The 15,181-nt window shown below is 39.9% G+C and overlaps 2 protein-coding genes across 3 annotated transcripts; both read left to right on the top strand.

Moving 5' to 3' along the window:
* The first annotated feature begins 33 nt into the window (after positions 1–33).
* Positions 34–7,019, top strand: si:dkeyp-110a12.4 (pancreatic secretory granule membrane major glycoprotein GP2). The gene is made up of 9 exons (XM_055057016.1): positions 34–742; positions 1,726–1,814; positions 1,883–1,987; positions 3,206–3,366; positions 3,452–3,587; positions 4,629–4,723; positions 5,943–6,111; positions 6,511–6,625; positions 6,704–7,019. Exons 1-9 carry the CDS (start codon positions 655–657, stop codon positions 6,877–6,879), a joined length of 1,134 nt encoding a protein of 377 aa, XP_054912991.1. The 5' UTR covers positions 34–654; the 3' UTR covers positions 6,880–7,019.
* A 1,030-nt stretch (positions 7,020–8,049) lies between these two features.
* Positions 8,050–14,905, top strand: fbxo30a (F-box protein 30a). Of its 2 annotated transcripts, none has more exons than XM_055057375.1 (3): positions 8,050–8,142; positions 10,613–12,582; positions 12,700–14,905. In XM_055057375.1, exons 2-3 carry the CDS (start codon positions 10,663–10,665, stop codon positions 12,901–12,903), a joined length of 2,124 nt encoding a protein of 707 aa, XP_054913350.1. In that variant the 5' UTR covers positions 8,050–8,142; positions 10,613–10,662; the 3' UTR covers positions 12,904–14,905. The 2 variants fall into 2 exon arrangements, with proteins under 2 accessions (XP_054913350.1, XP_054913349.1); XM_055057374.1 differs by having other exon boundaries at positions 8,058–8,234.
* The last annotated feature ends 276 nt before the right edge of the window (positions 14,906–15,181 follow it).

Raw genomic sequence — 15,181 nt, 5'->3', positions numbered from 1 at the left:
CTTTTTTTTTTTTCTTGATTTACATTTGCAAATTGCCCAAACAGGTTTAATCTTCAAAATGATTTAATACATGTTGGTGTTAAGGTTTTTGTTTTTTGTTTTTTAAACAAGGATGTATTTGTTGAATTTGCATGCAGTAGCGGGATTTTACGGCGTGTCTAACCACGCACATGCAAACTGGCCCTTGACCTATAATGAGTCTCTTTTGTCCTTACCAACTGGGATTCCCGAACCAGTAAAATGTTAAAGTGTCCAAACAAAAGACGGGAGAGAACAAAGAGTAACCCTTTCGTTCTTTTTTTTTCTTTTTACCACATGCTCCCCGTGGTAAGGAACACTTGTAAGGTGTTTACTAAGACGACGTGGCTGTAGTAGGCGGTGTCATCCGTGTTACCTTGGACTCGCCTCGGTCAACCCTATTCATGTGAGGAATCTCATTGTTGTCTGAAGCATCATTCAAACTGGTGTTTTAAAGCCAAAGAAGGGGACAGTGGGGTGGGAAGCGGGGTGGTCCCAGTTCATTTAGAGCTGGGTTTCATGGGTTGGAGAAGGAGAGACGCGCTACATCTTCTGGTGACGGTGAGATTTAGGGAAAGATTCAAACGGCAGCGGAGTGGCAGAGCAGAGAGAAACTAGAGGGAGAGGATTTGGAAGATGGTGCCCGGCCGTGTGGTTTTTACCTGGTTGCTCTTCACTCTCACAACGGCGGTCTCGGAAGTTCACCTGGAGCCCATGGTGGAGGGTCAGTACACACTTTACAAACCGTACGCGTGATTCAGCATCAAAAAGTAAGGCAGAATGCTCTTTTACTACTTTTTTCTTCACTTCTAAGTTGTAGTTATCTATAGAATTTAAATATGAGTAATGTATCTATTATGTGTCGAACGAAAATATGACTGTTGGAAGAGTAGTTGTCCTACAATCAGAAAGTCGTGGGTTTGATTCCAGTTTTTTCTTGTTACATATTGTTGACTTAACCCCAAGTTGCCATCATGGAGCTTTTCAGTATGTTGACAACTTTTACAAGAGAAATTCACAATTATGTAAAAGAAAAGTTGTTTTTATTTGCCACACTTAAATGTTCCTAGTCATCTAAAACAACAACAAAAACAAGCTTGATCTCAATAAATATAAAATCTATTGAAACCAACTTTCCCTTCTGTCACATTTTTTGGACAGCTTAATTTCACTAGTCGAGAACTCGCTCAAGTACCTGTCTGACAAGATGAAGTAGGCCTGATCTAAATTCAACGGATGGGAAACTGACATTTATTGAAAGGTTGACGAAGCCATTTCTAGGGGCTGGCTTTCGCTGAACTGACGAGACAACGTGCAACCTTTTAAAAGGTGCACATGTGCTGAAGTGTTTCCGACAAATATCGCACTGATAATGAAACATTGTGGTAGCAATGTGATAATCTGGGCCTGCTTTGCCGATTGAAGCATATGTTCTGCTCTCTTATACAGAACCCAAATGAGAATGTCTGGTCCTCGGTTTGTGGCCTTCCAGTCAAACAAATGTCTGTTATGTACTAGGATAAAGATTCAAAGCACAACATCAAGTCCACTTCTGACTGACTGGCTCAAATTGAACTAAAAGGACCAGTCAGGGTCAGGACTTCAATCTTGTTGAAATCCCCTGGCGTGACCTTGCTCTCTCTAAAGGGATTTTGTTTTGTCCTCTTGTCTGAAAACCTTTCTCCTCCTCCATTTTTCAAACACCAGAGCTCAACGAAACAGTGATTTGTACCAATGATCACATGGAGGTCATTATTCCAAGTGCTTTTTTCCTCAACAAGGTTCCTCCAGTTGATGTAAGCAAAACCGTCCAACATTTTCTCCTCAGGTGCGACTGTAGCAAAACGAGAACTTTGTCTTTCAGGTGGATGACTTGCATCTAAACGACCCAGAATGCAGAGGAGAGCAAATCGGGGACAACTTCGTTTTTAGCACCAGGGCGAATCTCTCAGACTGCGGGACCTTAATGGTAGGACACTAAACCCAAGTGCTAGAAAGGTTTTTTTGTTGTTTTTTGTGTGTGTGTTTTCATCTAATTAATTAAACATTGCACGTGAGCTTAGACATTTAGAACAGCTCCTTACAAATGAGAAAGGCTTTAACTTTAACTGCTGTGGAGACAAACAGCAGCACTTGGTACCAGCATAAAACTGCCAATGTAATAAATGTCCTATTTTAAGATGGCTGCCTTTGTTCTGGGGCTGGATCCCAGCCAATTAGTGTCGTTTTGGCACCAACTCTTATTATTAACAGCTTTTTTTTTTTTTAACAAAGGTGACTTTAGTGAAGAAATATGGAGTGGCTATTATTTCATCATGAATTGGTGTTTCTTTCAACCTCATTCAAAACCACAAAGGGGAACCCTGCAGATTTTTACTGGGAAAAGCTAATTATTCATTAGCACTCTGGCCTCGTCTCGCCAGAGTAATGTTTTCTATTTGATACATTTGTTTAGCATAAATACGGCCTCATACTCTGATTTTAGTTGACCTTGAGTTCGTAGGTGTTTTTTTACAGCAGGTTGCTGGACATATCCTTGTTTTTCTTGACAGAAAAAACAAAAAACAAGCCTAGCAAGTTAGCTAGGCTAGGCTAGCTAGGTTGCTAGGCTAGGCTAGCTAGGTTGCTAGGCTAGCTTGTCAAGCAGAGCAACTGGCAGCCAATCAGAGATGAGCGGAAAATAACATTTGAATAAGTTATTCTAATCTGTGCTTTACATTAATGGCTAAAAAGAAGATTGAATATTACAATTTTAAAAACTACAATTTAAAACTTATGATTAAAAATGTCTAAATTGTTGTTTTTTTTCGCATTTTTTCCCCTCATATTTGTTAAACTATCTGAGTCACCTCTAGCGACCCCTGGTGGCCTCCACTTTGAAAAACACTGCTTTTTATCACTTGTGGCTACTGATGGCTTACTTTTGATGATGGGTTGTTTTTTTTTTTTGCTTCTTTGTGTTGGTCTAATACAAATATAGGACACTTTGAAATTTATGACTGTAATGTGACGGGTTCAAAGTTCAAAGCGTATGAATAATTTTGCAAGTGGCCATGTTTTGTGGTCTCACAGCAGTAGATTACATGTGTGATTTTATGGGATACCTATTTTCCTCTGCTTGCCTTACACATGATGAAAGCGTCTCAACTAATTACTGTTAACTTTCTGTTTCTTGATCTCTTTGTAGGTCTCTGATGATACGCACATCATGTTCATCAACACCATACACAATAACTATTCAGATATCATCACAAGAAACTATATAAACATCACGTTCGTGTGCCGCTACCCCATAAACTACATGGTCCAACAACCCAACAGCGAAAACATGATCCAAGTGGACATCCGGTAGGTGATTTGGGTTTGCTTCTTTTCATTTATACCCCTGACATCTGATTTATCCAGAAATCCCGCATTTGCTTGACCTTCTCAGAAGCATCACCCTGAACACTGAGGACGGGAATTTCTCAGTGTCAATGCTGCTGTACAAAGACGAAGCCTTTGAGGACATGTGGACAACAGTGCCGTCCCTCACCCTGGATGAAAACATCTTTGCCAAAGTTTTTATGGTATCTCTGCAGATAAAGATTGTACAATAAAAGTGTTTTTGCATGCACCCTATCAGCACATTCATTTAGTGGGGGGTGGCGTATGAGGCTGAATGAAGACCTTTATTATTTATCCTCAAATCTCCATGACTTACCGTTGGAGAATTACAGCAATCAGTGACATTCTGGGGACATCAAATCTGTAGGCCAGCTGTTTGTTCCTGTCCGCCTGTCAGATATAAAAATGCACTTTGCTTATGGCATTTTGAAATTCAACTGCTTCAAATCAGACTAAAATGAAGCATTCTAGCAACAAACACTCCTCCGTTTTGCATTAAACAAAGAATATTTATGCGTAAATGTGCCGTTTTACAACATCTGTGGGGCCGTCTCTCTTCCAAAGACTCTTCGAACAACCGAAAGTGAACAAAAATGGCAAATATTCCCTCTTTATTTGCTCCAAACGTGTGAAATGTAATACAGAAACAGTATGGGCTGCTCTGTTGGGGTTTTGTTTCTTAACATCGGTTGTTTCCCATGTTAAGAAACATCCCATTTAATTTATATACATTACGTAACTTCTACTGTTGGGAGAATTAGTTCTTTAGAAGTAAATAAAAGCAATTTGAGAGATGGCAATGATTACATTACATTAACAGTTTGCTTAACAGGTCCCTCATAGGGAAGGAGTGTCCTGGACCATTTTAGAAAACTGAGATGAAAGTGTTTCAAATGTACTTAGTGTTAACAGCTATTTTTGGATTAGTTGCACGCTGCCTTACTTGCCCAATGCTAAGAAATACGGCCTAGTGGATTGATGTCCCAAATTGTCCTGGAAATTTAACACGTCAACCGTGACTAGACGGTCATGTGAGAGCTTCTGCACATCTTCTCCAGGCTGTCACAACCCCTCGGATCAGCTGTTGTTTACACACTGTGAATCAGCAATTCGTAGCACATTGTGGAACCGGTTTTAGCTTGCATTCAGAATGACTTGACTGCTGCTTGACAGTTTGATCGTTTTTTTTTTGTTTGTTGTTGTTTTTTGTTGTCCTTTTAAAGATACCGGCTCACTTGATGCTCCGTTTGGAGAGATGCTGGGCCACACCCACCAGGGATCCATACGGCAACATTCAGTACACCTTCATCAGAGACAGGTGTGTCACTGTGAAAACGCCCAGGACCTTCTCAACAAGTTCATTTGGACTGCCTGTCCTTCTGTTTGCAAGAGAAGCTTGTTTGCAGTGCGCTCTATTTTGGTGTTATTGCTCCACGTTTGCGGCGAGCTCTAAGTCCTCTTACCGGAGCGCTGTTGAAATCTGAAATAAGAGAGTTTGTTGCCTAGAGAGTGGGTCAGACAACAAATGTCAGAGCCAGGTCACGTGACTCCGCTCTGAAGAGGCCACATGCGTTTCAGCTCAACAGCTGTGCATGCCCTTGACAACCAGGGAAGTGTTTGGTACTGGTAGTGACTGAAAAATGCACAATGATTTCACAAGTCCAGGGAAAGGAGAAAAACACTGCTAGCTTAGATGAGTGAAAAGGAGTAGTTCAGAATTTTTAGGGTGACTTTCTGTGAAATGGTTATAACAGCTAATAACTTCTTTTAAGCAGCTAACTCTCTTGGCATCTTCACTTACTCTTAAATTTAGATTAACTGCACCTGGAAGCTGAAGCTAACAGCCCGCCTGAGAGACGCAAGGTTAAAGCAGAGGTTTTTTGTGTTTTAAAGCAACTTTTAGGTTGTAAAATGTCATAGTTGTTGATGTGACTGCCAGTTTCTGAGTCTTTAAACCACTGTCATATTCAGAACCTGATGACTATTTATGTTGGAAATGTAAATAACATTGGTAAAGGCAGGCCTTCACCAAATCCCTTCCCAGGTTAACATATCCTGAAAAATGAACATTAAAAGTGTTTAAGATAGAAAAGGAAAGATGTGTAAATAGATGCATTAAAAAAATAATTCACATAAACTACTAATATTTTTCTCGCTGACTAACTTTTATTATTTCTGTACTTGTTTCACATAGGAAGATCACTGGTGATGCACCGCCTCCTTCTCCTAATTCCCTTCTAAATAATCACGTCTGTTTAAATTAGATTATTAGATTATTTACTTATTTATTTATTTAAATATCCCAATGATCTCATCAAACAGGAACGCTTTTAAGAATGGACCATCCATTAGCTTCAGCCTCACTGACGAGCTAATCTGGATTCATACAGAATGAAGATCCAAGAGAGGCATGAAAGACATCAAACATGTTTAAAAGAGCTGCACTCATACACTCTGAACCATCAAGTATAGGTTAAAAAATGTTTCTAAACAGACGGCTCACTTCTAGCTCTTTTTTCCCTTCTTCACCTTCCTAGTTGTCCAGTGTTGGCCAACAAACAGACTCTCAGCGTCTTGAAGAACAGTGACGGTCCGGAGGCCATGTTCCGGATACAGATGTTTAAGTTTGTCGGCAGCTCTTACGCTTACGTCTTCCTGCACTGCAATGTCCAGATCTGCCACAGCAGCCTGAGTGTGTGTAAGCCTGTGAGTGAGACCTCCTTACACACACACACAAACACAGAGCACAAAGTGATAGCCAGACGCCAGTTCAGACAAGCCTCGACTTATTTTTACTGGTATGAACTGAAACTTACACGGTCCTTATTTCAACTGAATTACAAGTCTACATTGTTACAACCAGACATTTGCTTTTTCTTCCCCCTACGATTTTAAGATTAAATCTAAACTATGCTTTTCCATTTTCCTGCAACATGTAAACTAGATTTTCATGCAACTTTTCAAGCGACGATTTCTTCCTCTCCGAGTTGCGTTTTAGTTCACGTTAGTACAGGACTCGTTTCCCTTTGATAGGGTTGATGTGCACATTCTAAATGCATTTTCTGACTTTGACTGTGATTGTCTGTCTCTGCATTTGCCAAGCAGAACTGCACCACCGAAGATGGACAGATGAGGACACGGAGAGACGCCCCACTGTCCCACACTGTGTCCTACGGCCCAATCAGACGACTGCTCGCCGCCAGTGAAAAACCCGATCTAAGTGCGTCACTTTCCAATCCCTGCAGCTTGCACAAGTTCAAAACGTTCATTTAAAGGACAATTCAATCTTTCTCTGTAGATCCCAGCAGTTTCCCTCCGTTGGAGACTCTTGTCCTGGGAGGTTTGCTGGTGGTCTTGCTGCTCGTCACTGGCGTGTTCGGGAGGCTGTGGCTTTGCTCCAGGCGTTTCTACCCACCACAGGAGGCGCAGCTCACCCTCTCTAACATTCACCACATCTCAGAGGTGGCTTCATGAAGTGAAGCTTTTATAGAAGTGACAAATGGACATAAAGCTCACATATACAGATGTGATTGTAATGAGTATTATTAGTGTTTCTTGTTCGTATTTTTTATTATTATATTAAAGAAATGACTAAGTCATCAATCATTTTTTAACATCTCTTTCAGAGTGTGATATTGGAAACAACTAAATGTGTGCTTTATTTTGAAAATGTAAGTAATAACTATATCCTTGCTTTCTTTGTCCTTAAAATTCTCTAAGGTCACATTACAGTTATTTCAGATATATGTTGTGAAATTGCACTTGGGGTATTTCCCTACGCTATTTCAGTACCTTAGCCATAGTGCTGTGTCAATGTATGGCAAGCCGTTTATTATATTGAAGTACAAATCAATTTTTTGTTCCTTTTTTCCTGACATAAACATGGACATTTTAGCTTTTATGAGTTCAGTTTGTCTGCGCAATCTTAAATTCTGATATCTCAGTTGACACTATTTTGGGGTAAAATTTGATTTTTGTCCATATTTTTGACCACATTAATTATCAAAGTGGAGTCAATATTATCTGTCAGCATGTGCCAATAATAGCCAAAACATGGTGTCCATGTTTTGGCTATTATAATGGTATATGGGATGTAAAGGTTAGCTTTAAGCTTTGATAGTCTGGAGTAGGGGTCTTCAAATCCAGACCTTAGGGGCCAGTGTCCTGCAACGCTTAGATGTTTATTTGCTTAAACAAACCATTTTTTGCTCTATAAACACCCCGACCAGCACCAGTGGAGGAACCAATTTGAAAACCATGAAGCAAAGTCGTACTTTTTCAACCTTGGAAATATTAAATTTGCGAAGGAGTGGGAAACCCTTCATTAGAATTTGGGCAGATGAATGTTGAACTGTTGTGAAGAGACAGCCAATAAATAAAAAATTATTGTTAGGCTGTATAAAGCTCTAGACGTTGAAATCCAATAATTAGCAAACGATGTTAATTTTTCGTATCTTTATTTTCAGCTTGGACAAGTAAGAATGTTAATTTGACTCAGATTGTTTCATTTAGCTAAAAAAAAAAAAAAAAAAGTGTGGCGTGATTGTATATGGCAACGACCTGCCATACTTCGCCCATAAACCTAAATGTGACAGGTCACTGTACGTGATGACGTAGCGCTGCGACGTTCCAAACCAGGATCAACGCTCGGAGAGAACCGAAGGACCCGCACCGACTGAACCAGCTGCGGCCAATTCACAGGACTTGAACTTGTTAACGACTTTAAGTTGTTTATATGTAGGTACACTTTCCGACTTTTTGAAATTAACGAACCAAATTTAAAGAGAACAGTATTAGCTTCTCTGAAAGTCAGGACTTCAGTAACTCAGGTAGGTTGTTTCCAGCAGCTGCCGGTGAGCTAACAACCGAGAGTACAGAGTTGTATACGCTAATGCTAACAGGCTAACTGTTGTTCTTTTGTTAGCTTGAAAAGTTTTTTTTCTTCCGTCTGTTCGGCGCTGTTCGGCTGTTACTCGTTTAGTGATAAAACTAGTGTATATACATCTTATTGTTTTAGTGAAGTGATAGGAGGAAGGGATACAAGTAGGTAGAAGGAATAACACTTGGCTGCTGTGTTGTTTACGTTTAGCTGAATGCTAACCTGCCAGCTGTTCTTGCGCAACTCTGCTGTCAGCTGCAGCAAAGAGTTCAGCAATAATTACTAGGCTTTAAACTTTTCATTTTAGACCAGCAGCGTTGTTTGCTGCGGGTGTTTTAAATTGTTGTCCTGATAAGCAGTGAACTCATAAGCCATCAACTGGTTGTGTTGGTTAGGAAAAAGTCTGGGCAAGTTTTTTTGAATACCACAGATTTTGAACAAAAGCTTTTAGTTTCACCTCTGAAAGTAACATTTCAGGTTTTCACCAAACCAGAAAAAAAACCTTGTTGTGAAATGTTACTGACCAGACAAAAATATTTATTTAGTAGTGTAGTTATTATAATATTATTATTAGGAGTATTTTGTTGGTCTCGTGTGTGACAAACCTACGCAAATTATCGTGTGAAGTGAAAGGGAAATGTTTTCATAATTCTTCATGAATAATTATTTGAAAAGTGTAAAATTAATTTGTCGAGTGCTGACATGTGAAGCAAATTATAACCCAAAATATGCAATCAGAGCTACAATACAGATCTCAAAATTTGTGATTTAGAGTGACTCAGTTACAATCCGATATTTTAAATTCCTTTAAAAATACCTGAGCTTGTTTAGTATAAAGAAAATTTAGACAAAATTTTTAGTTGCTCGATGTGCAAAAGGTGTTTCTGAGGAAGGTTCATTGGTATTGCATGTTTTCTATGTGTGTGGGTAATGGCAGTAATTATAAAGCAACTTTTTTTCATGATTGATGTTGATGACACTTTTTGCAATTGTTGGTCAATTTCTCTTATTTCAGGGTACAGTATGTTCCTTTTTGAGATTTTCTAGCCTACAACATGGCAGGTTCTGTTTAAGTAAAAAATTATATATACATTATAAGAAGAAGAGTATTACAGGTTTGGCAGTAATCAGGTATGAGTGTGACCAGTAAGCAGTTAATCTGCTGAATCACAGCTGCTATGATTTAACATGGGATGGGGTTACTTTTTTATTCTCTTTGTTTATCTTCATCTGATTTTCATGTATATTTTTTATAACCTAAAACATTTAAGTGGGACAAAAATTAACAAGCAGAATTCATCTGTAATGGTGAAAACGCTGTTTCACATCACTATATGTACACAGGACTTTTTCAGGTTTCTATTTGGGGAAAAAAAAAAAAAGAAAAAATACAGTCATGCTCACTAAACTAGCATATGCATTCAAATGAAGATCGTTTGTCAAATTAAAAATACATTAAAGCAGATATTAAACTTTTAATTAGGCCCACATTTCTATCTTAAAATGTATTTTTTATTGGTCTGATGTAATGTTCTGATTTTAAAAGTCATGTTTTCATCAGCTCTGTGCTGAAAATCACTAAGGCCCAAAAGCATCAGTCTGTCTGTAATTTATCTTTAGTAATCTGTTTCACTCAGTGAATTGAGTTACTAAAGTAAATAAAGTTTTCAATAATCACATTTATTGAATACATTTGTACGACAATGTATAATTTTTAGGACTTCAATAAATGATTATTTTAGTAATCGATTAATCTATTGTTTATTCTGACAATTGATGATGAAATAAATTGGCACATTTTGTAGATTTTTATTAATCTACTTAAGCCTTTTCAATGCAATACTAAAAATCAATTTAATAGGTGGAAATAAATAAAATTCCTTTTTTGACAATAAGAAAATAAAATGCAATAGTTTATTGTATTGAATTTGGTGGGAAAAAAAATCCACTTGGAGTTCTGGGTAAAACATATTTACAGACAAAGGTGTTTTTATCTTCGAAGTAAAACGTATACATATAATTTCCAGTTTTGGCTTAATTACAGCTTTGAATATGTTTTTTGTCAGCAGATGACCTTATTGAGTCTGTATTCTCCAGATAAGAATTAATTGATCACTAAATTAGCTGACGAGTATTTCAAAAATTGATTAATCCAATTAATTGTTTGAGCCCCAATAGTTTTTTCGTCCACTTAACCAATATGTGTAGCAATCCTAGTACATTTGAGTTTGTTGTATTGTGACACAATGTGAAAATGTTTTAAAAATAAACATTAAAGGTGAGAGTTTCACCAAGTCTTTTTTTTTACTCCTTTGTCTTTGTGTACAGGGTTCAGCTTTTGAACACACTCCCCCGCTGCAGGCAGGAACGATTACAAAATGGAGAACTTGCATCCGCACTGCCTTAAATGCATCAACAGAAGGTGCATGGCCAAACCAGAGCCGGGTGTCTCCTGCGACCTGGTAGGCTGTCCTCTCGTCTGCGGGGCCGTTTTTCACTCTTGCAAGCTGGACGAACATCGTCTCCTGTGTCCCTACGAAAGACTGCCTTGCCTAAACAGCGGCTTTGGCTGCCCCTTCACCGTCAAGAGAATCAAAATGGCGCAGCATCTGGAGACGTGCCCCGCTAGCATAGTTTGTTGCACAATGGAGTGGAACCGGTGGCCTGTGAGCTACGCCGATCACAAGTCCTACGAGAACCTGAGCAAAGACTTTGACAAGGTGGAGCAGCTAGACATGGCTTTAGCTCTTCAGGATCAGAGGATGCTATTGGAGTCGCTGAAAGTTACGACCAACGTGTCAAAGAACGGAGAAAAGGGAGCAGGCTATGTTGATGAAATAGCTTCGGTGTTGGGCAGTGAAACGGTAGAAATGGAGGAAGAACCTTACAACAACTTGTACAGAGCTTCAGGGGAGGCAACCAGGAGCTTAGCTGCTGCGCTGGACATCCTCACTAATTCCAACAACATTGGAAAAATTATCGAAAATATCAATGTAGATAAGAATGGATTGATCCAAAATGGGGAAAGCAGTCTTGTTGCTGAAGGCAGAAGGAACGTAGAAATGCTTGACAGTGACAGTGATTCAGAGTGTGAGCTGGGGGCTGTGGGTGGAGTCGATTGCGCTATAGAAACAGACGGAGATGATGATGCTGCTAACTGGTCTGAAGAAAGGAACTTTGTAGAATTGCATTTTGAGAAAAAAGATGTCGTCATCAACGAACCGATTCAAAACGGTGACCTCGTCTGGCCTCGCATCCCTCAGGACTACATACCCCTCGTAGCACCAGAGCCGCCCGCGCCCCAGCTGGTCCCGCTCACACCGCCATTCCTGGTGTCGGATCAAGTAAGAAGGAGCTTCTGCAGGTATCGGTGTTGGAAGCAGAACTTGGAAGTGCTCAGCATGTTTACATATAATGTCCCCCAGGCCCTAATCAACCCTTACTTGTTTCGAGCAAAAATGGAGGACAAAGCAGTGGACACATCTGACCTGGAGGTAGAGGAGGACCCGATGGGGCTCCACGGCATTGACCTCATCACTGCAGCGTTGCTGTTTTGCCTTGGGGATTCCCCGGGAGGCCGGGGGATCTCCGATAGCAGGTTTGTCGATGGCTACCACATTGACTTTGGCACTCAGACATTCTCCTTCCCTTCCGCCATCCTCGCTACGAACACCATGGTGGGCGACATCGCCTCGGCCTCGGCCTGCGACCACGCCAGTCCGCAGCTTTCTAACCCCAGCCCCTTCCACACGCTGCGGCTGGAACTGGTGCTCGAATGCGTCGCGCGGTACCAAACTAAACAGCGCTCCATGTTCACGTTCGTGTGCGGGCAGCTCTTCCGACGCGATGAGTTTTCGTCTCACTTCAAGAACGTCCACGGGGACATCCACGCCGGACTCAACGGCTGGATGGAGCAGCGTTGCCCCTTGGCATACTACGGCTGCACTTACTCCCAGAGGCGCTTCTGTCCGTCCGTGCAGGGCTTTCGGATCATCCACGACAGACACCTTGGTTCCTTTGGGGTGCAGCCCGGATTGCCTTTGAAAACCGAAGACGGCCACTCAAGAAAGCCCCACCACATCGACGCTCAGTACGATCAGTTTAGCAGTCTTCCTTTTGAGGTGTTGCAGCACATAGCGAGCTTTCTCGACAGTTTCAGTCTGTGCCAGCTGTCCAGAGTGTCTCGCACCATGAGGAACGTGTGCGCCAGTCTGCTTCAGATGCGTGGCATGGTTGTCCTGCTGTGGGAGAAGAAGCGGCGCGATGACGGGTCTCCTTCGTGGCAAATAACGCACAAGGTTAGAACATTTAGGTGCTCATTTGTCAAAATTCATTTGTCAAAGTCCTTGTCATAATTAGAGCAAATGTTTTTCTCACCATGGTTGAAGTCGCATGTTGTTCTCGTGTTCTACCAGGTGTGGCGCTTCAGCACGGCCTTCGGCACGGTGAACGAGTGGAAGTTCGCCGACATCGCCAGCATGGCCGACCACCTGAAGAAGTGCAAGTTCAACACAATCGCCCGCCGGGAGGAAGCCATCCCTCTGCCCTGCATGTGCTTCACCAGGGAGCTCACGAAAGAGGGAAGATGTTTACGATCGGTTCTCAAACCAGTAGCATGAACACTGACAACATTTTTGACACCTTTTTATTCTTTTCAACTGACCAAGAGAACTTTGATCTACTTGTATTTTCTTCAGCGTTTACAGACATTTACTCTCTTCACGCTTCGGAACTGCAGCTCCAGTTGGAACGGTGTCAATTTCAGGTTATCCTTCGTTTGACTTTAGTTTACAGGAGACGATGTCAGCAAGTTGTTGTGGTTCAGCTGATTATAACAGTTTTCTCCATAGCAACTCAAATGGTTCCACTGAAACGAATATCAACTCAGTTTTAAATAGAAATAGGATATTTACTGAAATATAACATTGCGATAATCAATATCTATTATGGTTTACCTAAATTTCCCCCTCTACTTTCTTTCCATTTCATCATCAGAAGCATTTTGATCAGGGAAAAGCGAAGAATAGTGAAAGCTCACCTTGGCAAAATATACAGGATTATTTCTACTTTTGGATCAAAACAAATGCCTACAACCTTTATATACGTTTTGCTAAACCCTACTTTTCTATGTAATGAATGTTTTTTTTAATTTGACTTAAAATCAAATACTACTTAACGTCTGACAGATTTAGTGTCAGTGAGACGTCACTGCTTTTAGCCGGTTGAAACTCTTTTTCACAGTTTTGTTAGAACATATTGATACTGACCAAACACCTGAGCAGAAGTTGGATGTTTCACAGGATCCTTCTGCTTTCAGCTCACCGGCGTTGGCGTGTCGACATCGGCGTGTGTTTTGTCTTCATTTCTACATTTCATTTCCGAGCAATTGTCCGGCGTATTCAGGGCGAAACGAAGAACACTATTCTCCAGTATGTTTGGCCAAACTTCACCAGCAGATTTTTAATTTTTTTTTGTGGGTTCTTTGCTCCAAAAATCTAAATGGAGCAATGAGATGAATATGAATGTACTTGGTGAAAATATGTGTCGTAGAATCCTGCTGGCCAGGTTTTAGGAAGCATAGCTGACGATTTGGAACATCACTACTTCTTTTCATCCTTCAATTTGATGTGTTGAATGTGTTTGCCATTACCTGCCAGGTGGGTAAAAATGGATGGCGTCTCAGGGTTTTAGGATGTTCTTGTCGTGATGTTGGTGGTGAGACAACGATCACAGCGCGTGGTCTCCAAACTGACACAGTATGACCAGCACAGTTTGTAGTGCAGTAACAGAGAAATCTAAGATTTTTATGGGTGTTTTTTTGTTTTGTTTTGTTTTGTTTTGTTTTTTTTCTTGTGGAGTTCATTTCATTAGCATAAAAACACGTTTTGAAATACCTTGTGTTTTGTTTCTGTTTGAAAGAAAATGCTTGAATCTTTTTTAATAAAAGGTAGCAGAAAATGACAGCTACTTTAGGTTTTAGCTGCTAGTTTTCATTTTTGTCTTTCTTTCCCCCTCTTTATGTATGTTTGTATTTTTTAGACGTTGCTGTAAACTCGAAGCTTTGTTTTTCATCCACTTGTGTTTTTTTGGTACTTTTCTTCTTTTTTTTGTGAGAAACCTGCCTCAGTTAGGTGTAGATGTGAATTATTGATTTGCACATGAATGCATGTACTGTAAACTCCTAAAGGTGACTGGTTTGTTTTTGCTTGACATTTTATGGTCACTCTGCATGCGAGTTAGAAACAGTTCAGCTGCAGATTGATTTCTGTTTTTTCTTTTCCTACAAGTATTTGTAGGCATCTTGGTTACTTTTTTCACTTTTCTTTTAACTTGAACCACCAGGTATTTAAGCTATACTTCATCACATGTGCCCAGTGTTCACATTTAAACAGACGTATGTATGTATAGAACTGGTCATTTATCGGTCCATAAGTTCATCCCAGGAAGAAGACAAGAGAAAAAAATTAATCTGCTAATTATTATTTTTTTAAATAGCTATTTTTTTGTGTCTGCAGTGTGTTGACAGTATTTTAACTTTTATTTTCACTTTTTTTTCTTTACTTTCACCAAAGTATGTCAGTTTGTTTGTAGGTAATAAAGAGATCTGCCAGTTTTTATGCATTTTTTTGTATTTATTTATGTGCATACAGGTTTAACACCGATTTACCTGAAAACTGCCATGTTTACGCAGAGATTTTTTCAAATTATTTCAAATTTTCTGGTCTAAAAAGTAAGACAGCTCAATCAGTTCATAGGTTATTTTTCTTCCCATTAGCCAAATAAGCACTCAGTGTTGTCCACACTAAAAAATGTTTTCTTGAAATTTATAGTACTAATTAAAAATGACTTTAGTCTTTTTTTTTTTTTGGTAAAAGTGCCTAATTTTTTATGGATTCC

The sequence above is a fragment of the Poeciliopsis prolifica genome, unplaced genomic scaffold (assembly GCF_027474105.1).
Source record: "Poeciliopsis prolifica strain line A6 unplaced genomic scaffold, Auburn_PproV2 SCAFFOLD047, whole genome shotgun sequence".
Classification (NCBI taxonomy): Eukaryota; Metazoa; Chordata; class Actinopteri; order Cyprinodontiformes; family Poeciliidae; genus Poeciliopsis; species Poeciliopsis prolifica.
The sequence above is the reverse complement of the archived record's forward strand: the minus strand, read 5'-3'. Positions and strand labels throughout refer to the sequence as shown.